This window comes from Anser anser (assembly GCF_964211835.1).
Source record: "Anser anser genome assembly, chromosome: 2".
Taxonomy (NCBI): Eukaryota; Metazoa; Chordata; class Aves; order Anseriformes; family Anatidae; genus Anser; species Anser anser.
In genome coordinates, this window is record NC_139721.1 from 131597310 (window position 1) to 131622342 (window position 25033).

The 25033-nt window shown below is 36.8% G+C and overlaps 1 protein-coding gene across 7 annotated transcripts in view; it reads right to left on the reverse strand.

The window, feature by feature from the left end:
- Positions 1–359: 359 nt before the first annotated feature.
- The window catches only part of LRRC72 (leucine rich repeat containing 72), a 37463-nt gene continuing 12789 nt past the window's right edge, over positions 360–25033 (reverse strand). The window contains exons 2-10 of one of the 7 annotated variants that reach the window (XM_083822875.1): positions 24676–24725; positions 18390–18463; positions 15050–15119; positions 12665–12746; positions 11081–11194; positions 6690–6779; positions 4398–4562; positions 3361–3388; positions 365–1352 (exon numbers count right to left, since the gene is read on the reverse strand). In XM_083822875.1, the coding sequence (XP_083679001.1) occupies positions 1187–1352; positions 3361–3388; positions 4398–4562; positions 6690–6779; positions 11081–11194; positions 12665–12746; positions 15050–15119; positions 18390–18463; positions 24676–24725 (839 nt within the window). In that variant the 3' untranslated portion in view covers positions 365–1186. Of the gene's footprint in view, positions 1353–3360; positions 3389–4397; positions 4563–6689; positions 6780–11080; positions 11195–12664; positions 12747–15049; positions 15120–18389; positions 18556–19772; positions 22906–24675; positions 24726–25033 lie in introns of those variants that run through there. The other 6 variants (XM_083822880.1, XM_083822877.1, XM_083822876.1 and 3 more) reach the window with 6 other exon arrangements.

Here is a 25033-nt window from a genome sequence, read left to right on the forward strand (position 1 = left end):
TTTACAACACCTAGAGGTAGCTACAGAGATGATGAACTGTCTTGATGGGGATGCACGATGACAGGACAAGAGCCAACAGGCCCACGTTGTTGCAGGCAGAATTCCATCTGGATATGAGAAAGTTGCTTGGGAGCGCAATTAAACACTGCCAGAGGTTGCCAAGAAGTGGTGGTCTCTCCCTCCCTGGAAATACTCGACTTGCCTTGACAGGGTGCTGATAACCTAATGTCAGGCCCTGCTTTCAACAGGGGTTGGACCCACAGATCCCTGCCAACCTAGACTGCTCTGTGACTCAGTGCTAGCTGAGGACAAAAAGAAGCAACTCAGAAGAGAAGCCCTGGGCTGAAGAAGGGCTTTGATATGTCAGATAGCATTGACTGAAACTAAGCCTTTGGCAGAACGGAGAGGGAAAGATGTGAGGAAATGTATTACTTTACATCTACATACACATCGCCTGCTAGCTCCCTTTGTGGTAACTGCCTTGAGAAGCCAAAAGCATCAGGTGTATTGCTACAGCACTGTCAGCAGGCTGGGACCAGTGCTTCATATGATATGCCCCGTCTCCACAAGGACTGGTAAACAGAGGCCTGCATCCTGGGGAAATATGAGCAGACAGAGAGAAGAGCCAGATTTCAGCACTTAAGAGCTCCTGGCTCCACAGCAGTGAGACCCAACACAGCATCCTCATACAGCTAAGAACTTTCAGTGAATTCATGCAGCACAAAAATCAGCAAATTGGAATTTTAACTCCTCTAAGAAATTAGAAAAGCTCAATGAGGTTTATCTGATATCTTTATTTTGACGGAGGAACCCAAATTACTAGTAGTGAACTAATTATACAGTAGAAACTGTAAAGAATAAAATAATTCATCCTTAATTTCTTAAAAAATTAACTTCCATTTTGGCTCTAATAATTTGTAATAACAGAAGCATGGTAAGAATTGCATTTCAAACATCTTTTCTTGTAACATTGCTACTATTTATCATTTGATTTCTTAATTTCTTGATTCTCCACATAATATATTTGATGATAAAAGGAATGTTACACAAATACTTTTTGTTGCTGGAAGTTGATTTAATTGGATGTGGGGTTTAGTGTACTTCTGTTATAGAGATATTAACTTACGTAAGAAGTTTATATGCACTCTCGACAGAGCAGTAATTTTTTTCTTAAGGAAGAAAGCAGTCATCTAAATTGGATTGTAAGCTTCTCAGGGGAATCTTCTGCTTTGTTTTCAAGACGTCTTTCTCGACAGGTGGGTACTTTGTTCCAGTCAAGAGAGGAAAATTCCATTACAGATCTTGTCATTGCCCGTAGTAAAACAGCATCTTCAGGGTTCTCAAATGGAACTCTGCAAAAAGAACAAAGCCAGTGTAAATTATCTGAATGTTTCCAAACTCATTTGGAGCTAACTTACTACGCACACTTTGTGTAGAAAATGAAGTTAGAAATCATGATGATAATAACAGCGAGGATTTGAAAATTTTAATTTTGAAAGGTTTCCTTCTGTTACCAAATTTAAAAAAGCAAAACAAAACTAGAAGAGTTCAGAATCATAGGACTCTAAGGGAAAAAATCCTGCAATAAATTATTTAAAATGCATTTAAAGCAGACTTGAACTTGCTATTTTGTTTTCACTGCTTCTTTTTCATGAAAAGTATAATTGTTGTACATTTTCATGTTTGGATTCTTTAAAGTGGAAATCATAAAACTTTGTGTACTTTATGATTTCATAATGATATGAATCCATTAATGTAAATGCAACATTTATTTCAGCATGGGTCTTTTAAATAGTCACCATGCAAATGAATCCAGAACACTGAATGCAGAACACCGTGAACCTGTGTTGTTCAGGCATCCTGCCACAGCTGCAGTTTGGGAGAGAGAAGTAGCAGACTTGCAACATCAGTTCAGAATTGACAAGGACTTCGAGTTAGACCAAAAACTTTAGACTCGGATACAGTATTAAAAACTGAATTTGTAAGAACTTATTTCACAAATGTGTAGCTGTAGTAACACATACCTATTCCCACTGAGTATAGCTCTTTGTCAAATGCTCAGGTACCTCGTAAAGCCTAAGCATCTACGTAAGTAAGATGGAGAGGAAACTGTACGCTGTATCCATGAGGACAACTAACTCTACTGAAAGAAGGAAACAATTTCTGAACATAAATTAGGCTGATTGTAAAGAGCTGTACTCAAAGTAAATGGTTATATAATATCAAATTGTTAAAGGAAATCATCATACTGTCTAAAGAAGGGAAATCATGTCCAAAGAAGGGCAACAAAGTTGTCGAAGGCTCTAGAAGCTACAAGGCTTATGAAAAGCGGCTGAGGGAACTGGGGTTGTTTAGCCTGCAGAAAAGGAGGCTCAGGGGAAACTTTATCATGCTCTACAATTACCTTAAAGGAGGCTATAGCGAGGTGAGGATTGGGCTCTTCTCCCATGCACCAACTGTTAAGACGAGGGGAAATGGCCTTAAGTTGCACCAGGGGACGTTTAGGTTGGCTATTAAGAGAAATTTCTTCACTGAAAGGGAAGGCTGCCCATGGAAGTAGTTGAGTCACCATCCCTGGAGGTCTTCAAAAAATGCGTAGATGTGGTGGACTTGGCAGTGCTAGGTTAAATGTTGGACTAGACGATCTTAGAGGTCTTTTCCAACCTAAACGATTCTATGAATGCATAAATCTATAAATTCTATGTGTAGGCTTTGTTATTTCCTTTAATACATCTTACAAATATTTTGATGTGTGAAACCAGAAAGTATAAACAAACCTGATATCTTAAGATTGTAAATACGCTGTATAAAGATAGCATCTAAAAATGTCATCGCATTAAAATGCAGCCATTATACTGCCTCAGTCTAGGCGCAGAGATAACAGAAGTGAATTTTACATTTATTTCTATAATGTTGAAATATAATATCAACTATAGACTGAAAAAAAAAAATCCTTCTACAGGTAAATAATATTTTCCAGACAGTGTGTATTACTGAACAGCCAGCCAGGAGAAAGCTGTTAATGTCACAATACAGAACAGCTATTCTGATGCAGTAATGCTTCAAGCATGCTCTTTCTAGCAATCAGTATTTGATCTTATAAAATAAATAGCATTTTTATATACCTGGAATACCTTTCAATATTAAATTTAAAACAGCAGTGAGTAGGTTTCCTTAGCAGAATAATGCAGAGTTACAACTACATTAAACACAAAAGATCAGAAAATTTTTCAAAAGATTATTTCTACTGTTTTTTTCCTCTTGTTAGCATTTATTTTATGTACAGGAAGAAGAAATTAATTAAATGTTTCTGAAATACAAAAGAAAAAGAAACAAAAAAGTACAGAAAAAAATACGTACTTATTTGTGTGATTTCCAAATTCATGATCTGTAAGAAAAAGTTCACATTAAGACATTAATGTCTATACGGCATTTCGATTACCTGAGGATTACCATCCTGATCCTAAAATCCTTTTTAGTTCACATGAACTAAAGTTCAAATGCACTAAAAACCAGCGAAAGACTTGAAATGTGTAATACCATTTTTTATTCTATTACTGTGGAAACAAATACCTAGTTCTTTTTAAGCTTATGTAGTTGTCATATTTTATTTTCCCTAGATAAACATTTCCATGCATTTATTTCTTCTTTCACAGAAGGCAGACAGTATTGTGTGGAAATCCAGGGTTTGTTCTGAATGGTCCCATGATACAAGTCACAAGGTTATGGATGGTACTCTCCTGCTTTCTTGTGCCAGGACCTTACACAGTCTTGCAGCTGTGAATGTTTTCAGGACTCTTTAAAAATTACTTTATATGCTATTACAAGACATCATTAAAATAGTCTTAGCTTGGAAAGCATAAAAAGGATTCTGCTTACAAAACTAGGCAAGATATGCAAAATTTACTTCACTAGGAGGAAGCATGTTCTTCAAGAGATTATTTTATAAAAGCACTAGAGGGCATCAAAACTCTATGATGCTGATCACCAAGACAGCACAGTAGTATACTGAAATGTTTTAACTAAACAAAAGTAAAAAACAAAAGCAAAACCAAAAACAAACAAAAAAGCAACAAAACAAAAGATACATATTGAAAAAACAATGCTGTTTGTTCAGCTATCTTAAAAACAATTTTGTAACGACAGGGAGTGGCAAAAACGTATTTGTCATAATATACACAGGCGAAGGGATCATTCGTTGGCTGTTGCCACCAGTGCTCCTGACTTGAAGCAGTTTGGCTGAGATCCTGATGCATTTATATTTTACTACTAAAGACAACAACTTTTTATCAGATGAATGTAAAGAACTTTAAAGTTGTAAAGAATGAAAATAACTTGTTTTCTTCTAATTCAAATCACTCAAAAGTATATGCTGTCATTTGTGTTATTATAAATACCTGGGGCTATCATCCATCTTCTGGCTGGTTGGGCGCCTCTGCTGCATCCCATGGCAGTCCCTAGTGGTGTGTTTACTCTCTTTCCAAAAGCTATTGACTCCATAACACAAGACCGCTCATGGCTATACAGATGAAATGCTGACTCCCTTTCTCTTTGTGTAACTGCTGTTAAAAGTGATATTAAAAAAAATATTATTTCTATCAACTTAAAAGTCTGGTATCAACTATCTGCATGCAGAAGGCGATTCCCGTTATTTTGTACAGAGTTTTACAACAATTGTGCTGTAACTGCATAATTTCACCATGATTCAGAATGGCACCATGGAGTGATACTTCCTATGGCTTTGCAGTGAAGCCCTGTCAAATAAAATCAAGTATTTTTTTTGGATGCAGTAGGATCAGGAGTTTTAAACCAAGAAACTAGAAGGCAAGTCTCTCATTACCATTTAAATGAGACCTACTGTAGAAGTCAGTAAGGACTTGGAAGTTTCTGTATGAATAGTGAAAACAAATCCTGCTTCAAGATCAGTTCAATTCTCATTGCTCAATTACAGAGAAAACTGTAGGACTGCAACCAAAAGAAAAGCTTCACATTTTCCTGTTTTGCACTTTACTTCAAAAGTAACTTTACATTTTAAAGAAAAAGTTTGAGACTCTAAGTCAAATAGGGGATTTTAACTTCCATGATTTGAACTGCATACTAATCCAGCACTTCAGATAGGAAATAGAAGTGAGCTGAAGGTTTAGAACATAACTCTGGCAGAAGCATTTTGAATTCAGGGGAGTTTTTAAGTCATGGTGTCTGGGGGACTAATTAGAAAGGAACTGCAGTAGCCGTGCCTGGAGGTAACAGAAGTGTCAGCACGTGTCCTGAGTAAAGCAGACAGCCAGGACAGCGCTGTGGGAATGTTCCACGGCCAGAACATTTTCCATTTAACACAAAAAAGGGAACATTTCATTTAACAGTACAGTCTCTGTAACGTTAAAGAAATAGTTCGCTAAATAGAAAGTCCAGGGTACAGTTTGATACAAATTAATGCCTCAAGTCCTGATCCAAGACTAATTACAGTATGGGTGTATTGAAGAGAGAAGTCCGTGAAGTTTTATGGAAATGTTTCTAGAACTGTAAATGCCACATGTATTTTCCAGCAGGTTTCGCTTTAGTCACCCCTCCCTAGCCAAAAATGATCATTAGTAAAATAGTCTGATGGAAGTGCTAAGCACAGGTGTAACACCAGACCAAATATTGAAGAGACTGGAGGTAACGCTTGCCAAAATGAATGTAGGCAAATGGCTGCATGGTCAAATCCAGCAGCCCACTAACCCCTAACAGTGTCCCATCCGCCAGCTATCCTTTATGACGGAGCTATGCAACCTGCCAGCCCATGCAGACATCTTGTGGTTGCCATCTCAAGTCCTGCATCCTGTTTCTCCTAGAGACTGGGAGCAGGTTTTCAAGATGATGTTGTTGTTTCACCTCATTGTTTTTTATGAGGAAGAAGCGGGGTATGAATCAACACCTCTCACAGCGCTTCCCAGTGAATCACACGGCCATCCCAACACCAAAGACAAAATCACAAAGCTAAGTTCCTGGCTCCACTGTCATGTTTATTGATTTATCATCTGGCTATTCTCAAGATCATTATTTTTTCAGTAGCATTTACAGCTGTGAAAGATCTCCTGATTCATGAAGATTTATATTTGACAGCTTGGTCAGCATGGATCTTATCAGGAAATGTGCACATATGCATTTAAACTGTACAGAAACACTTAGACACCTCAGAATATTATCCCCATCTAAGTACACAGTATCATTTGTAAATATATTGGTCTGAATGCACACAGAATTCATATAGAATTATAGAATATCCGGAGTGGGAAGGGACCCACAAGGATCACTGAGTCCAACTCCTGGTAGGTAGGTGTATGTAGGTATACTCATGTACACATACATACACATACAAAATGTAGGTAGATGAGTCTTAACACTGGGTTTTATCTCTTACCCCAAAATATACAGACCAACTACAGGATGAACATACACAATTCAAATAGAAAAAAAGACAGGAATTGAAAATGTTTGACAAAGTAAACTGTTTATGCCATACAACTATTTATGCCAAATGTCTATTTGCATGACAAACCTTGCACAAAATAGGTACCAGTTCATTAGATCTTTTGCTGTATCAACAAGCGCATGTAAAAAACTTGATGAGATTAATTCACCTATTTTTCCAAACGGATTAAAATCAAAAGCAACCATCTCTGTGAAAAGAGAAAAGCAATTCTTACATTTCCTGTCAAGGAGCTGTACCGAAGGAAGGAAGTGTATCACGTAAAGCCGGTAGTCTGGATCATGTGCCAGAGGGTTATGGAATAAGTCTGCAAAATATATACAAAATAAACAACACCAATACCACCAACAAAAGAACAAAAGAAAAACAACAAACTTAGCAAGACAGGAAAATTAAAGAACAATAGTAGCCAAAGAATTTGCACAAAATTCAAATTATTTTTATGCTAGGTAAATAAAGCAGTTTCTTTACACAGACAAAATTACTCAGCTGAGCACAGACTGCAAGAACTGGCTTATTGCACAGGATTCAAAATACCACAGCCAACAACTAAGTAAAGGTGCCATCACGCACTATGAGCCTTTGAAGCTTTTTTTGTGTTTTTTACGACATACAGACAAAACCACTAAGTGCTTGCCTTTGATTTTATTGTGTATTGTTAGGTGATGCCTATTTTAAATTGTAGTAGTCTTTTAGGTGTGATGGCTTAAAGATAAGACCAAATTTGTAAGGGGAAGAGAGTTAATTGCAAAAAGATGAGCTTTCGGACTCCAAAGGTTTTATCAGAGCTGATATAAAGTTTTTAACCCACAGATGCAATATGAAATGTAAATACTCAGTTTTCTGATGTTCCAATGGAAGATGAGTCTTTGAAAACTCAGAAACCTAAAGACTAAAATGTTTAAAAGGGCCTAAGCTCCTGGAACCTGGATGCCACTAACTTTCATTAAGAGGTGAGGCAGTAAGCTTCAAAAGCCCATTGGCAACTTGACTAAGACTCCAACACAGAGGCAGGTATCAGTCCCATGCTGCTGCTTTTTACAGATGTGGAAAATTTGCCTAGCTTACATGCCAGATTTGGTTTGGTTCATGCAAATGATATCTGAGGTTGATTAAAACAGAAATTGGCTCATTCCCAAATCAGAAAACAAAGTTGTGTTTTGTTTTTTTTTTTGTTCAAAATTAAAAACATAATAATGCTGTCTTCTCCTTACACAAATACTGTTCATCTTTGACAGTAAAGTAAAAATAATCAGAAGGTTGCTACCTTAAGATCAGAAAAGGCAAAAAAAAATCTTTTAAAGTTAATAACTTTGACAACTTCTACACTGCTCTGTTTGAGGAGAGGCTGTGGCTAATATTCACTCTAGGGCAAAAAAATCCTCTCGTTTATGTAATCTCTGCACGTAGGGAAAGGTGGTATTACAGACACAAATAAGGGCTCTGATATTTCAGGGATACTAAAAGAAGAAAGAAATTTGGAAATATTCTACACAGATTTGTGAACCGGTTGTCATTTTTTATTCTTCAGGCTGGCTCGATTGCCAAAGAAGGCTCAGTGTTTGATGGTACTGCCCGACTGTTTTGAGGGCTCAGTAAGTCTGGAAAGGGCAAATGACAGCTTTTGTGTCTGTTCATGTATAGAGAGAAGAACTGAAAATTTTTAATTCTTTAATGACTTTTCAACAAAATCACTGTATTCAGAAGTAGTAAGAGAGCCACAAGGTGGCAGCAATAGAAAGTTCCATTTTCATTGAACGCAGTAGTGTACAGCCATTTTTTCTAGGTGGTGTTAATCTGAAATAACATTATGTATATGTCTGATAAGCCTGTTTTTGAGTCAAGACAATATGTGATAGTATTACAGACAAAAATTCAGAAATTTCAGAATTTTCAGAAATTTCTCTAAAAGCTGATAAGTTTTGGTGGTTTTTTTTTTCAAGCAGTACTGGAATGCAATGGCAATTCAAGAGAGATTTTTCCAAGACAAAAAGAGGGGTTGATACTAAGTCCTTCTGAATCTGGATGCTACTTGGAGCACACCCCTCCTCCCCAGTACTGACTGGTGGGGTTTTTTTTAGAGTATACAAATTTTTCTGCTGCTTGTTCTTAAAATAAATCCAGCCATTGTATGGATCAAGATGGTATTATTTTACAAAACATCTGGGATCAATTTTGGGCTGTGCTATCTACTTTCTAGTCAAAGTCATGTAATTTTCATTCTACAAATTGGGGATAATACTTTCTTCCTCCACAGTTTTGTCTGTTTTCTCAATTGAGACTGTAGGAAAACAGTGTGCCTATCCCACATGAGACAGAAAGGAACTATTGTGGTAGAAACACAGTGAAGAACAAAACAAATTTTCTGAGGACTGGCAGCAAGATGTTATCAGTTGTGGATAATAAATCAGCTGAGGCAATTTACAGAGTACATAACAAAAATCTTGGATTCCAAAGGAGAGATGGGAGCACAAGGTGAGCCCATAAAGAATCCCTCTGTATCTCCCAAAAGGCTGCAGTTTTGAAAAACCCATCCAGTAAATCTTTAGAAGCTGACTGTCTTCCCAAACTGTGTTGATGAAGAATGCTGTTATGCTTCAATTCCATTGCAGTGCAGTGGCTAAAAATCATGAGAGCCTTAAGAAAGAGAAATGCAAAATTTTGGTAGCTGAACATTGCTTCTGAAGTGAGCAATAATAGCGTATTAGACTGTCCCATTTTAATAATTCTAATGTCCAACAGTGCTACACAATAATAAAGTATTATTTTTCCAGAAGTTCTATTGAAGGTTTGCAAGCTGTTTTATTTATTTTTTTAATCAGTTTGCCCAGCTAATAACTAACTAACTAAATAAATCTAAAAGATCTACCTCACAACAGTGAGAACCTTCCAATTTCCAAAACAGTTTTTATTGTATAAAGATAAATTATGGGCACAAGCCTTTTGAAAGATACACAGCCCAAATGCGGCACCCATTTCACATTTCTGAACACTGCAGGCAGGCAGATAAATGCTACAGTAATAGGATATGTAGGATATCACTTTTAAAATGTATTTTGTTCATTTATTGCTGTCATTTACTTCAAATATGATAATTTATTTTATTAAACTAATAGAGTACTGTTAATCTGAGAACTCAGTACTATCTAATTTCTTTGAAGCAAAGGCACTGACAAATTTTTGAAAGCTTACCAAGGAATGACTGTAAAGCAGATTATTAAGTTTCTTCCAATGATTTGCATTTACTCTCATATCTTTGAACTGAAGAATTTTTAATCAGGGCAGACCGGCTTACTCTGTGTATTCTGTTTGATAGTACTTTTAAATAATTGCTTTCCTGTAGCAGTGACCAGTCCAATATCCATCCAGTTTTCATGGTGTCTTTGTGACTGCCACTCACAATAACTCAGCAGCACTTTAACTATTTCTCTTTATTTCCCATAGACAACTGCAAAAAGCACAACAAACTTGCTGTGCTTTTTGAAGCACCATATTAATTGGCAGGACTATAACATTAAATTCAACTGACAGCACCATTCATACATAGGATGTCTGTCCAGACTTTGCCTAATCACTTCAAACAACTGCATTCTTACATGGACTATTTTTCAGTCTTGCCCATAACGAAAAAATTATAATGATTTTGCTGGCATGTTGTCTTCCTAAACACTTGATTTCTTTGTGAATTTTAGCCCAACAGCAAGTCCAATTAAAAGTATACTTTTCAAGCCATTTTTTCCTTTCCTGCAGTCAGAAATTCCATTTTTGAATGCATAAAGAGGTATGGTTTGATGACGCTCACCTCCATTAACTGTGATAGTTAAGACATGAAACTAATTTCCTGTTTCCTCAAAGTACTGAGAGTTTGGCATGTCCAATGACAACACTTGTTTAGGAACCATGCAAAAAAACCCTGTTTATATTCACATTTTCAACAGGTTAATAGCATATAATCCTACTTCCCTGAAGGCTACTCCTTACACTGTAACTCAGGAGTGACAGCACTGTCTTGTATAATTTAATTTCAAATTTCAGATCCTATGCGACTTTCATTTCCAATCAGCATACCAAAAATTATACCACTTAGATACTGTTATACTTAATATCTAAAGACTAATATCTTAATCTTAGACTCCAGAAATCCATAGATTCTGTGAAAAATAGGCAAAAAGACAAAAAAGTTATTCAAGCAATGTAATTAACGAGACAGGAATTTGGGTTCTATAACCTTCCTCACACTCTCAACAGCAGTAACATCAGTTTCTCATCTCCTTTCACCTCTGTGAGTAGTGTACTCCCATGTTCCCTTACGAACAGGTAGTAGCAAACTGCTTTGACTGCCTCCACACTACTCATCCCAGAGACTGGCTAGCCAGCAGCCAAAAGCAGTTAACTTTTGAACTCACTGACCAGTTTTTTCCTCAGTAGCAGTACTCTCTGTGGAATTGTCATGCCTTACAGATCACTTTCTTCAGTCACATTTGGTTGAAATTGATAATTAGCTTCAAAAGCTATTGGCAAATGATGTGGAAACAGACAAGAAACATCCTGGGAAGATACACTAAAAAAACACTGCTCGTGTTCTGCAAAATAGAAATAAGGTATTACTTAGGGTCTGCAAGCTTATTATTCCTTTTAATTCCTTCACTGTTTTGCCAAGTTGTTTTAACTGGTTGTTGTGAAGCAACAGAATCTGTAGTGCACACAAGTGTTTCAGAGCACCTGAAATGAAATGAAATGAAATGAAATGAAATGAAATGAAATGAAAAATAAATAAATGATTATTTTCATCATATCTCATTGTATTTATTAAATCATTATTTTATCTTGCACACTAAATTTGACATTCTAGTTGTCCACCTAGGTCTCTATATTTATAACACCTTGCATGAGAATAGTAAAAAGAAAAAAAAACACTATCAGAGATCTCAATATCTCTTTTGTCTTTCTAGTCACATCATTTAAACATGTGCCTCGCTGTTTTTTTGACTCCAGTTCTTTCCATTTGTCTCCATCACTCTTGCCTCAACAAATCAACATCAACTGCCTTCTTCCTCCCTTCCTGTATCCCTTCCTTCCTCCTATGTCCCAGTGATCTTTGATTAATTCATCTTCACTTCCTTTTATCCTTAGCTAATACTGCCTTTGCCTTACAAGCAATGCATAGCATATGCCTTAGAAAATAGTTCAAGTTATTATAAATGAGTTAAATAAGTTATTCCAAACACTGTTGTGGCTGACCCAGACTATGTATTCACATCGTCACACCACAGGTTTAGACACCTCATTTTCCAATTTCTACACAGTTTTTCTCATCCACATTTCTTTGCTGACGACACCTGCCCTTCTGATAACACATATGTTGGTATCTACTTTAATGTCTCTTGTGTCTGAAAGTTTCTTTCAAACATTCACTTTTCTCAAAATCTCACAAGAACTAATCGACATCATTTATCATCTGAACAGTTTATAGGGACTGAGAAGAGTAAAATATTAGCATTTAAAACATCTAAAATACACAGATTTATTAATGTGTTTTGGGCTTTTCATTCAGAAATACACTGGTCTGAAATAGATACTTTAATCTACAAGAGCAAGCAAAATTTAAATGGATGTATAAGATAAAGATTGAATTCTGCAATAAAATGGTTTTGCAGTAACTTTGCAAAACGCTTCTGATCATAAACATAACTGCATCATAAAGAAACTGCAAAACCTTAACAATTACATTAGAAGTGGGACAACTTATTAATTTATTGCTCTTTAATTTTCATGCTAAGTCCGTTAGCACTGCAGTTTTCCATCACGTAAACATAAACGGCTCCCAGAAGGTTCTATCAGCTTATGCAGTGCCTGGTCAGCAAGAGGACTACAAATCACCAGATGTAAAAAGAACTTTGCATATCCATCTTGAATATAAAATATGGTCATGCTAGATCAAAAATATTTTACAGTTGTCTGACATTAAAGTGAATGATATTTCATTCCCTTAGACCAGCATAAACTTGATATTGGCTATCAGTTTACTGCCACTCAAGTACATTGGAAGAAAATAATTAACGTTTACTCATACATGGGAGCTTTCAACCATTAAGTTACTGGCGGTATTCCACTGTTACAAATTTGAATGCCAATACATAGAACTGAAAGTATAGGTTTCTGTCCAATAATTTTACAAGGGAAGATTTGTACCTGATATATCTGTGATCTCATTGTCGTTGAGATATAGTTCAGTCAAACAGTAGTTTTTCTTCAAGAAAGTTAAATCTTGGATCTGAAATTAGAGTTAGGAAAACTGCTATACATCATTCTGATATTAACTTTGGAGAAGTATAAACACGGCTTATTTTAAAACCGGTTTACTATAAGAAATTTTTAATAATCAGTCTTGACTTGACTGCAAGGGAAAGTATATGCAATGGAGTAGCAAGCTGACCATTGTAACAGCTGAGAACTTGGAGCACTACTAATGGTACTCTAGTTTTTTGGGCTTTGTTTTGAAAGACAAGAACAAGAAATAGAATTCTATTCCTGACACTATTTTAATTTCTGTAATGCAAAGTGATTCGTTAGTACAGGAATTATTTCAGTCCTTGAATTGTGCCACTGACTTTACAACAAATGCGCTTTGCTGTGTGTATCAACATTATCTGAAGTTGGAAGGAGGGCAGTAAGACAGAGGTTCTCACATTCCTAAAGCTCTCTTGGAATCCTCTAAGAAAAAATACTTTGAAGTTAAAAGACACTTAAGATACTTTAAGGTTCAGAAAAACCTGGTTGGGTGAAGACAGTAGTAATCTGAAACTAAAATCACATTCTTCACAATGATTATTGTACCTTGTATAGTGTAGGGCCTACACATACCTATCGTATATAGCGGCATTTCTCTATCTTTGAGAAGTTTGTTTTAAGATCATCTTAAGTTTACTTTTTGTGATAAAATTATTGTAATGTGTTCTTAAAGGAAAGAAAAAAGTGTTTAGCTCTTCCAACTTCAGAAAAATACGTTTCCCCTATTAGCTGAAGTCTTCTAAGAACAGCCACTTAGTGGCTTCTCCACACAGTTTATACAGAAAATGATTTTTTTTCCACAAGTTACGTAGAATATTGGATGAATGATTTTTGTTACTGCATAAGTAGGATCTATGCAAAAATCAGATTTATTTATCTTTTACTGATCAACCAGTTCAGCTCTGCTTAGTCATCAGGCCATTTCTCCTTATTCTTTACTGCCCTTTAGAAGTAAAAGGGAAAGCCTTGTACCTGTGGGTTTAGTTCAACCTTTTCACATATCCGTATTTTTGCTTTTTTTGAAAACAGTTGGATAACCACAGGTCTTTCAACCAAGTCTACATAACATGCTATATAATTGATGTTAGCCTGGGGCAGCAGATATACATACACTCCTAAATTACATGGAATGCTTTTTTTTTTCTTTTTTCTTCCTGCTGCTCACAGAGCTGTTTATTTACCTGAGCGAGCACTTCTGGTGTTTTAAGAACTTGCACCCTTTGTAAAAATCATGTAAACTACTGTAAAATAAGAAATTTAAAAGCAGGTTCCAGCCTGTTTTTTCTTTTTGTTGTTGTGTTTGTTTGTTGTTTTTGTTTGTTTGTTTGTTTAAGTACCAGTGGCTAATGGGGAAGGTTGGATTGGATATGTATTTGGAGATTTCTAAAACAGATAATTCTAGACTTGGCTGAAAAATGTAGTGCCTGGAGATTTTTACAGAGCATTATCTTAGAACTCATACAGGATATAGTAAGTGCTATGATCTAGATATGTACAGATGGAGAAAGTATGGCTCATGGTTTGTATAACTGTCTTAGGACCATATAACAATTTACAGTGGTTCATTGTCAAACTCTAGTCATTTGCCTGGAAAAGTCTCTTAATTCAAACATGTTTAGATGACATTATAGCCTGCATAATGACAGAAGATATTGCATCCATCCTAGCATGGCAGTGCTACTCGTGTGCAGACGGGAGCAAACTTGAAAGGGTTTTATGTCACTTGTGTGCGTGACAGCAGAAAGGAGTCTCACCTCAGCTGCCAGCCTGCAATGAAACAACTAGGCATGTCTGGAAGGGCACAATGAAGGAACTATGCATTTCCTGCAGTCCACACCTTTCCTGAAGAACTAGGAAAATCGTAAGTTTCTGTAAGCATACGTTAAAGTCAATCTGTTCCAAAAGCTGCCCACTCTGGTGGTCAGAGTACACTGGCTATGAGCTACACTGGAAAATGCTCTCCTAGGCCTCACGTATCAGTATGGCATCAGGCATTTTTTCCAATAACTTAGTTCTAAGTGTACTTAATCTGTCTTTTTATTGCTAAAACATTAGTACAAAAACTCAGCTCCTTAATTTCACAGAATTTATAAATGAGATCTGTAAAAAAAGTAAACAAAATCAGCTTGTACTCTAATGTAAAACAGTTGTTTCTTCAAAACTGTCATATATAAATCAGTTAAATTTGCTAGAAACTACAGTCATATTTTATGTTAGAAAAATCGTGATGCAATAAACAGGGAGTGTTAATGCATTGTTCTGCTTTTTAAAGGTATACCTTATTACCTTATTGTTGTTAATCCACAAATACCTCAACCTATGAAAGCGTGATAGACTTGGAATGCTTCTTAGTCCTCTGGTGGAACAGAAAACAAATTTGTTAATATTCATGGTGCTTACTGACTTAAAAAACAGATAATTTTTTTAATAAAAAATAGACACACAGAACAAAAGGGAGAGACAATATATGCATTATAAACACCTGAAAGCATAACAAAGCAGCAGGCGGTAAAGAAATTGGAACAAACTCAGTTATAAATTATTTTTCCATAACAGCATTTATTTTCCAGGGAGCATGAGTCTCATCTACTTTGGAGCTTGTTAAAATTCTGCTCAAAACACAGGAGAATTTTTGCATCCTAGAGGGCAAAACGTAAAAAGAGAGCTGTTTTCAGTACAACGCAGATTCTCCAGCCACAGTGCCAGAGATGCAAGAAAGACACTTAGCACATCACTGTACATTTCTTATTTTTCGTATTAATGCACACTGTGAAATCTTTTATCTTTTTTCACCCCTTTCCTCTCCTGTCCTCATACAAACTTTCGTATTTACTCATACTCATTAGCAGTCTTGTTTTACATGAAACTGTACATTCACTGAAGCTGGTACTCTCTGCTTGTAGGGGGTTTTGTTTAATTGTATGTAGCACGTTGAAGCTGAGCTTGCTAGTGTACTATAAGTAATAAATTACCTACTAACCAGAGAATATGGGTGAGCTGCTGAGTAATTTCACTAATTGTTGCTGGGTTTTGTTGTTTTAAATAAATATTCTTGATTTCCTCTCAAATAATTATAGATGACATTTACAATTTTAATTGACATAATAAAACTTTCTGTGTTGATTTGAATATCTTGCAGCACCAGGGCCAGTGTTTCAGAAAGAATTAATAGCATTGGTAAGAATTAACCTTACATTATCAGCCTAACTCAATCTGCTCATGTTCCAGCTATGAAGCCTAGTCTCTTTTCCCATGTTTTTTTTTTCCAGCAAACCCACCAGATACAAAGGAGGAGTGGACACTTTTTCTGATCTTGTTCTTGAAAAAAAAAAGTCAAGAGCGAACCCCACAAAGTCCATGTGCTGTAATTTTATTCTCCTGTATTTCTGAAAATCAGATTACCCCATGCTGCTCCTGTATTTATGTGTTTATTTTATTGTCACAAGTAAATACATTATTGCAAGTACTAAAGATAATCACTTGATGCTGACAGGACATACAGAGCTCTTACAGAACTATTTTCTATTTTCTTCTTTATAGCTTTACCTGTACACCCCTGAACTACTTTTCAGATAGCAAAGCCCAAATCTCCTCATATTCTTTGTCATTGCCATTCTACACTTAGTTTACAGGTTTACATTTTCATAGGCTTTACTCCCTCTCTTTTAACAGTCTCATGTCTACTGTATCCAAGCCTTGATCTGTGTTTCTTTTTCTTTTTTTTTTTTTCCTGGTATTAAGGCATTTAATTTGCCCCAAGTAGAGTTTAATTCCTCCAAAGGAGCCTGTCCCGTTCTGTATGCCTTCCAGACTTTGCATGTCTCTTACAAACTGATACTTTTTGGCCTCCAGCCCTCTACTCCTACCTACTGCTAAGTTAATCAGTTTTCCTAGGATGACAGCTTTCAGTGTTGAAAAGTAAATTTTTTCATGTCCCTTTAATAGCAGTAGTTTAAAAACATAATTTTGTCCCCTCTAATTTGATTGACTTTCATTATTATTTTTTCATTTTCTTCTTACTTTAGCCAACAGAAATATATGTCAAATCAACAGTTAAGGAGGCATGATCTGATACTGAGATTGGCTGAGGTTCAAGGTTTATATAAATTGGTATAGAATAAAAGGAAATAGGTTCTCTCCAATCATCAAAGAAGCCAGCTTGCATCATCTTTCTCAAAATGGTTTAATGGGAAGACAGATCACTTCTGTATCTGCCATCTGGTAATTTCTTTTTATTCATTTTTTTATTCCACACACAAAAAAGTATTTCAAAGCCAGTCAGGGCATATATTTAAGTATTTAATATCAGAAAATGTGCTTCTTAAGATTGTATATATATACAGTCTTAATATTTTACACATATGCATTAGAATATTTTTATCATATTGTTTAAATAATATATAGATGCATCTTGTAACTTTCTATTTAAATTTGTTCCTTACTTGGATTTTCTGTGTTTTATTCTTTCTAAAATAAAGTTAATAAAGCTTATAATAATTTAACAGTAACTATATTCTTCATATTTTCTTTTCACAGAGCATCAAATTCTTTCTTGGTGTAAATCGGGAGATGCGCTAAGGAATTTAGACATACCAGTGGACACATGGAGACTTTCAAGAGCACCTAATTTCCACTAAAATCACTGAAATCCTGTAATACATTTTTTTTTTCATTCATAAAACCTAGAGACTTTTAAAACGTTGTCCCTGAATTATTGAACTACATTAGTTCTTTACATATGATATCAACAGTACAAACACTAGACACAGTTGTGAGGCTGCAGACAGGTATGTAACAGTTGGAATTGTGCCCTGGCCAGAAATTCAAAGTATGCTTTTCAAAAACTTTGAAGTATGTCCTGTCATGTATCCATCTCTCTACAGTAGCCTCTCAGCATGTTCATCCTACAGCATATCACTCTATCAAACTAGATCACCCACAGGTTCATGAAAGCTTTGCCTTCCTTCACTTTGCATGGTTTATTCTCCTCACCTGCCCTATCTCTTAAGCTGCTTCATAAAGCTCACAGAGGAGATCACTTCTCTGATCAGTGCTGTCAGCTCCAAACAAGTGTTCTCGTGCTCACTTCGTGTTGCCCTGCCCTCCCTTCAATTCTTAATGGTAGCAATGCAGGTAATTTCAAAGGTGCTACCAATGAGTTTTGCTATTGCAACAACAGATTTCTTCAGGGAGGTCAGAAATTTGGCAGTTCTCAGACTGGGCAGGTCCCGTGTTTTTGCTTTTGCTTTCTTGATAGTCTTTCATCCAGCCTTACAAGCCAGTTAGAACAGGTAGAGATCAGCCCATTAAGCTTCACGTCTCTGTACCCTGTGGTAGAAGTTCACGCAAACTATGAACTTACCGACTCTCAAGCAATTCTGGGTTGCTAGAGGACTGTGTGTCTAGGGCTGAGGCATTTAACTACTTCATCAGGAGTGCAGTTCTGCAGTCTACATCCATATATATCTCCACCATTTCTTCTTGCACAACATGTATAGACTAGGTATAAATACGATTTACCAAGAATTCACATATAAATGATGTTCAGGGATGGAAAGAGTTATGAAAAGTTACCATTTACCATGTGATTCATTTTTAGTAAAAGCCGAAGAAACATGTTACTTACTGTCCAGCCAGATACAATACTAAGACATCGATATTCCGCTTAAAGCCACAGATCTTCAGCTGTTTTTCTACTGCCTGACAGTACACAGTACATTTGTCAGCAAAAGATACTGCATAATTCATTACATTATAACATATACATATTCAGTGTCTAAATTAATACACATGCCAAAATTAATGTATGAATCACAGCACCTTGCAAACTATAGCATAGTCTAAGACAGATAAAGAGATATCAAATTGGCAGTTCCTATTTTAAATTGATAAAAAATACATCAACAGTTATGTTACTCCAGTTTTCTATAGAGACCCACAGCTCACAGATATATGAAAACAGATTGGCTGGAGAACGGGCTTCTCAGCTCATGTCAGGCAAATCAGTACAGGTGATCAGCATGAAAACGGCTTACCTTGCAATAAGTTTGCAAATTTATTTTACACACATGACTTTTTAAAATTATCTGGGGGGGTTGGAACTAGGTGATCTTTAAGGTCCCTTCCAACCTGAGCCATTATATGATTCTATGCATCCAGAAAACTCTGCATGTATATTTAATTTTGAAGAATGTAGAGACAAATATCATTTTCAGAATATAGTGCTTATGTGCCATAATTTGTAAAAGCAATCCTAGTAACATGAGTATTATGGATCTCAACTTCTAGCAGCTGATAGAAAACAAAACGTCTCATCAGTAAAACAGTAATGGCTTTAGTAAATGCCCCATGCCCTTTAAGATCACTCTTGCTTACAACATGAAACTGCAAATACAAAACTTTGCAAGCTTGGAAGTATTGATGGGTATGCTTAGAGCAGCCTGTATAAGGCACGCAATGAGTTTGTGAAACATGCTCTGGGGTCATTGGGCCGACATAAGGTAACTTTGGGCACACTTGGAAATGGGCTGGAGCTGTGGTGCTTTCCCAGTGGGGCAAGCACAGAGCTAGTGGGGCCCATAGGGCGCTCCAGCCATTTACTCAGCACAGCTGGTGGCTGGACAGTGGCCACTTGTCCAGGAACTTGATACAGCTCCCAGATGCCAGGTGGGGGAAAATCCCGGCCAAATGGCCCACAAAATCCGCAGGCGGAAAAAGAAAAGCTGTCGGGAGAACAGCAGCTGTACGACATCCCCACAGAGTAACGCCTGTCCCTGAGGATTTGCAGCTGGGGCCAGCTGCCAGGCACTGACAGGCACGCAGCCGGGAACCGCGCACCTACTTCAGACCAGAAACCCCAGGTGCTGCCTTCAACCCCCCGCGCACGGAGAAAAAAGGGCAGCGCCCCGCGACTGCCATTCCTCCGGGCCCGGCACTTGCCATTTCCCCACCTCCTCCCCGCCCCGACCTCCCCGTCAGGCGGCCCCGCTGAGGGCGGACAGGGGCTCACCTGCCCGCCGGCGGCCGCCGCCATTTTAGAGCGGCGCTCGTTCCTAGGCGGCCGGGGCGCGGCGGGGCCGGGCGGCCGCGGGGCTGTGAGGCCTGGGGGGCCCTGCTGGAGGCCTCGGGGCCGCGAAGGCTGAGGGGGATCGCGGAGTGCTGCTCTGCCTCCGGGAGATCTCCTCCAGGAGATTTCCTGGGCAGTATTCTCTTATAATCCTGGAAAAAACGGGCTCTTTTCCTAACTCTATTCCTATTTATTTTAAGTGCAGACCCTACATACATATATGTATGTCACCAGGAAAACATTTGTGAGCTTACAACTAATACGCACCGTATGTGTTACCCGTTTGCAACTTTCAAATCACCTTCGTGTCTAAGAAAATGCATTCCATATCCACTCCCATGCCCGCTGCTGCTAAAATGCATTTGATTGAGCTGGATTGTAACGTAACACAAAATGTTTATGACATCCACATGTGCAAGCAACTGTTGCCATGTTATTTTTAAAACCATTTTACTACATAGCACAGGCTGAAGAATAGAAAAAGTCCTTTCCAGGGTGTGTGCATGCACTTATGTGCATATAGGACAATAGAAAATGTTTGATGGATCTACAAGAAAAATAAGTCTGAAAACTTGGAGCTTTATTTAGAATTTAATTTACAGAGTACTCAAGTTAGCAGAAATAGCCATTGTAAATTATGTGCAACTGATATACAAAGAGCAAGAGTTGTGTGTGCGAGTATATGAATAAGCTGTCCCTCATGGAATTAATTATGTGCATGCCTTTGCTTGTTCAGACCACTGAAACTAAATGTAGTGTGTATGATGGAGGAATGGAACTGCAGTACAAGTATTATGTTGCAAATATCTCATTTTCATAGCAAAATTGTGTGGGTGGCTTCCATTTCAGCTAGTTAGCTTTAAACAAGTAGAAACCTCAAATAAGAAAGCCTAGGCATCTTAAAAGTATAAAACTGACAACAGAAGTGTCTTTAATCACTTATTTTAGCTTCTAAAAATACCTCTAGGGTATTAAAAACATAAAAAGAGGAAATGTACTTGAGAAGAAGATCGCAGAAGGTACGCAGATCCGTATTTTTTATTTTATGTTGGAATACTGCATTTTCAATAAACAAGATGAAGGTGCCACTTTAGAATTTCGGAAGGTGAGATGGTTATTAAAGAAAAAGCATTCATAATAAAATCATATTATCAAGTAGTTGGGTCTGAATTTGCTTGTCATATCATGTTTACATGTATGAAGAGAAAGGGAGCCTCTAGAAGGTATTTTGTTTCATTCCATTAGACGTTTGACATACATTGGCTGAGGTGCTGAGGTTTGTTTTGATTTGTTTTGTTGAGATACATCTCTCTCTTAATAATTAATCTATATCTATTGATTTAGTCTAAGTGCCTAAATATATAAAACTAATATGCCTAAATGTATAAAATTGTTTAAAATTAAAGTTAACTTTCTTTTTTTTTTTTAAACTTCTCTTTCTGCAAGTTGACTCCTAAAATCCCCACTAAGGTTAAAGGAAGCTGGGTGGAAAATGAGTATTTCTGTATTCAAACTGCACTATCAGCATACTTTATGTTGCATGTGTGTTGTCCTTTTCCAAAACACATGACGTCTAACATATTTAAACATATTCCTGGATTGCTGTGCATAAATGAATTCTTGCCCTTCAGGATATTCAGAGTAATGACTTAATTACTGTATACATTTTTCCAAAAAGTCCTCATTATATTTCTGTGTTGAAAATGCTATATTTGCTTATATTACGGGTGCACAGTTGTAACAAGACAATGTGATCTTAAATATGTGATAACAGGATATGAAAATAGGGGAAGCACACATCTTACGTTTTTTCTGGCAAATGTTGTAGGCCAGCTCGGGAGATTTTCCATTGTGTAAACCACCAGAATCACAGGTACCTGGAAGAGTTCATGTGATCCACAGTGTTACACCGTTTATTCCCTGAGGTATTTCAGAAGCATTCTTGGGTGTTTGAGTATGTACACTCTTCATCCCCACACCATGGGTAAGGGGGATTATCATTGCATCTCTTTAGAGACCTCATTACAGAAAAATATATTTGCTTTGGATAATAAAGTTCAGGTTAAACCTGGTTTAAAACAAACCCCGTCTCTTTCCACATTGCTGAACCCCTGTATATGGGCTTGGGTGTCCCCTAATCCAGTCCCCCACATTATCAATTGTATCTTGGGAAAATGTGGTGGGGAGAGTTTTATTACAACTTATTAACCGTGTTAAATGATAAAAGGCGTTCGTCCCACGAGCTGGGGAGGAAAAAGAGTTCTTCACAGAGCTGCTCAGCCAGTTTCCAAGCCTACTTCCTTCCTACAGATGCAAACGAGAGCAAGAATTACTTGGAGATCTGTCCCTCCTCTTGAGACAGGCTCCCAAGGCTGCTGAGCTGCTGACAGCGCTGCCGATCAGCTGATAGCCTGGCTCTGGAGTACAGAGAGGGGAGGAGAGGTCTGTACTCAAATTTCAGCCCCAGCTGCAAGTAGATGCTTCTGATTTCCAGTTGAAACCGTTGACTGGCTGTGTATGCACCAGTAATTTCAGTGGGCTTGGGGATGGTCTTGCTGTAACAAAACACAGCCACTTAGCCTAATTAGCCTGCATGACTTACTCTTTTTTGGCCTTATGCTACCTCCCTGGGACACTTACAGTCCAGTGAAAAGTGTTAATATGAACAGCAAAAAATGACAGCCTCTTGTACCAGACACTGATCCTTATTGTCTCTTCTAGAAATAAAATAACAGTCTCTCATTCATGTTGTCATTATGTATTTACTATCATTTCTGTCTCCCATATCCTAAACATTCTTCTTCAGGGTATGATATGCACAGCATAGATGTAAGTTTTTGTCAAGCTTAAGTGTTACCTAAAATCTAGCCAATTACTGTTTTGTGGTGATAGACATTACTTGGATCAAAGAAAGAGTCCTTATGTCTCTGCTTGAGCTTAATTATTCCTCCAAAGTTATGCTGCCATCCTTTTTTCCCCCCCTAAATAATTTGTTTTAATATGCTGTAGTCACTAGAATGGCCTTGTCATATATTTCAGATTTAATTCTTCATGAGGTTAGTCTAGCAAGTGACACTCAACACAATTATTAGGTGATGGGCTAGGTCATTCAACCGTTCGACCATTTTTTATTTAGTTTTTGACTTCCCAGTCAAAATCTAGTACAGTAGGTTTTGAAAGTGTACTGAAAAATTGAAAGCACAATGGATCTTTGTAATTTAAGCTATTATTCAATGGCTGTGAAAGATGCAAAATGCTAAAAACAGTGTAATAAATCATATTTTTAGTTGCCAAAGTTTTAAATCTTCAAAATTCTTTTTTTTTTTTTTCTGTCTACGATATTATTGGAATGATGTTCTGTATTTTTGAGGGCTTATTTTCAATTTCTGTATAATTTCTCAAAGTTACTATTGTCAAGGTCTCCATTTCTATACATTTTATAATAGTAAGATTTTTTACACAATGTTCCAAATATTTTAAATAAAATTTACTTTCATTTTCATACAGATAATTTAAATGATTTGCATGTTAGTCTCAGCTTTGTAGTCTTATTGACCTCTGATTTAATGTTGTGTTTCAATGCATCTCCTTGACGAGGCCTACATTTTTACAACATATTTATCATAAAAATAAAATATTTAACAATGAAAAATAAAATAGTAAGATTGCACTCACTACTTTTTAAAAGAGATCAATAGAATATACATCATATAATACTGTGCTTTCACAATTATTTCCTTTGCTATGTTCTGCAATCAAATCCTTATTATCAAAGGTACTGTCCTGCACGGGATTTTCACAAAAGGTATTTTTAAAAACTGCATCTGCATTTTATAGAATCAGCTAATTTATGTTGGAAGGCATCTTTGGAGTTCATCTTGTCCAACTCCCCAGCCAAAGCAAATCCTACTGCAGAATTATTTTCAATCCCACATTTGTACGGTTCTGCATATTTACAGAACATCCACCAAAAAATAAGAAAATTTTCTGCTATTTAGTAACTGGGACAAATTTTAAATTGCCTGTGTTACGCCAATGCTACACAGAAATTAGTACAATTCACATGCTTTTGAGGTTGTAAATAAATTTGACTGAGAAAGCTGTGAAGTAGATGCAATATATTGTGGATAAATGCATATTTCCTTTTTTTCTTCATGCTACCGGAAATATTTTATCAGTGTTTATCAGGTGAAACCTAGAAGCCTGAGGAAAGATCACTAGGATATCCCACCTGCATTCCAGCTATTGCTCCAGAAGAGCGCAGGTCTGCTGTAGGTCCAGTAGCTGCAAGCCCTGTGCAGATGTTTCAAATACTCCACACTATCTAAACTGCTCAGGCATTTGTGTGATTTGAATCACTTCTCTTGCTCACACTATTAATCTTGCTGATAGTACTGACGACACATCTCAGTGACACTAACAAGTTCAGGAGAAGAATTGTGGGAGGACATTTATTTTTCAATAATCATTACAAACTTGACCCTGTATTTAAAAAGTTCAGGCTATTTTCAGTTTGAAACTAGTGATTAATTTGAATGGTTAAAGCAGTGCCTGTGAAACAAGAAATCCGAATTCTTTATTTTTTTTTTTTCTGGTATTATGTGTAATATAAATTGATACATCTTGCACATTGGTAAGCGTATGGCAAAGTAGTCCCAGTAGACTGCATGGTATGGATGAACTAGCTCACTCAAAGCCAGCTTTAATCTGACTTGACATCTGAATACTACCCCGGAGAATAAAGACCACCACCACAAGTGTGACAGGTCTGATGGAGAAATGTTTGAACAGATATAGTGGCTCAGTATTACTTCTCACCATGTATCACTCATTTCAACATACTCACTTTTAACTTCGTTCTCTGAAAATTTTGCACGTGGAGCTTCCAAGTCTGATCTACAGTCAGAAGTAAAACTCTTGTCTGCTGCAGTTCTTTTATGGATGTGTAAATAACATTATGTCAAAAAATCCTATTCCTCTAGTCTCAGAAGTCTGCATTCTAATATTTCAAAACTTTGTATATACACCCCCACGATGGTTTGTATCTATCCTAACATTTAAAAACAAATCTCTGTTGCTGTGATCACATATGCTTTCCAGAACATGATAGTTAGATTTTTTGGTCCTCTATAATGTACATGCCTGTAATGCTTAAGGCTTCTTGGGAAGATAATCCAACAGAGAAGTAATTATAAAAGTATTGC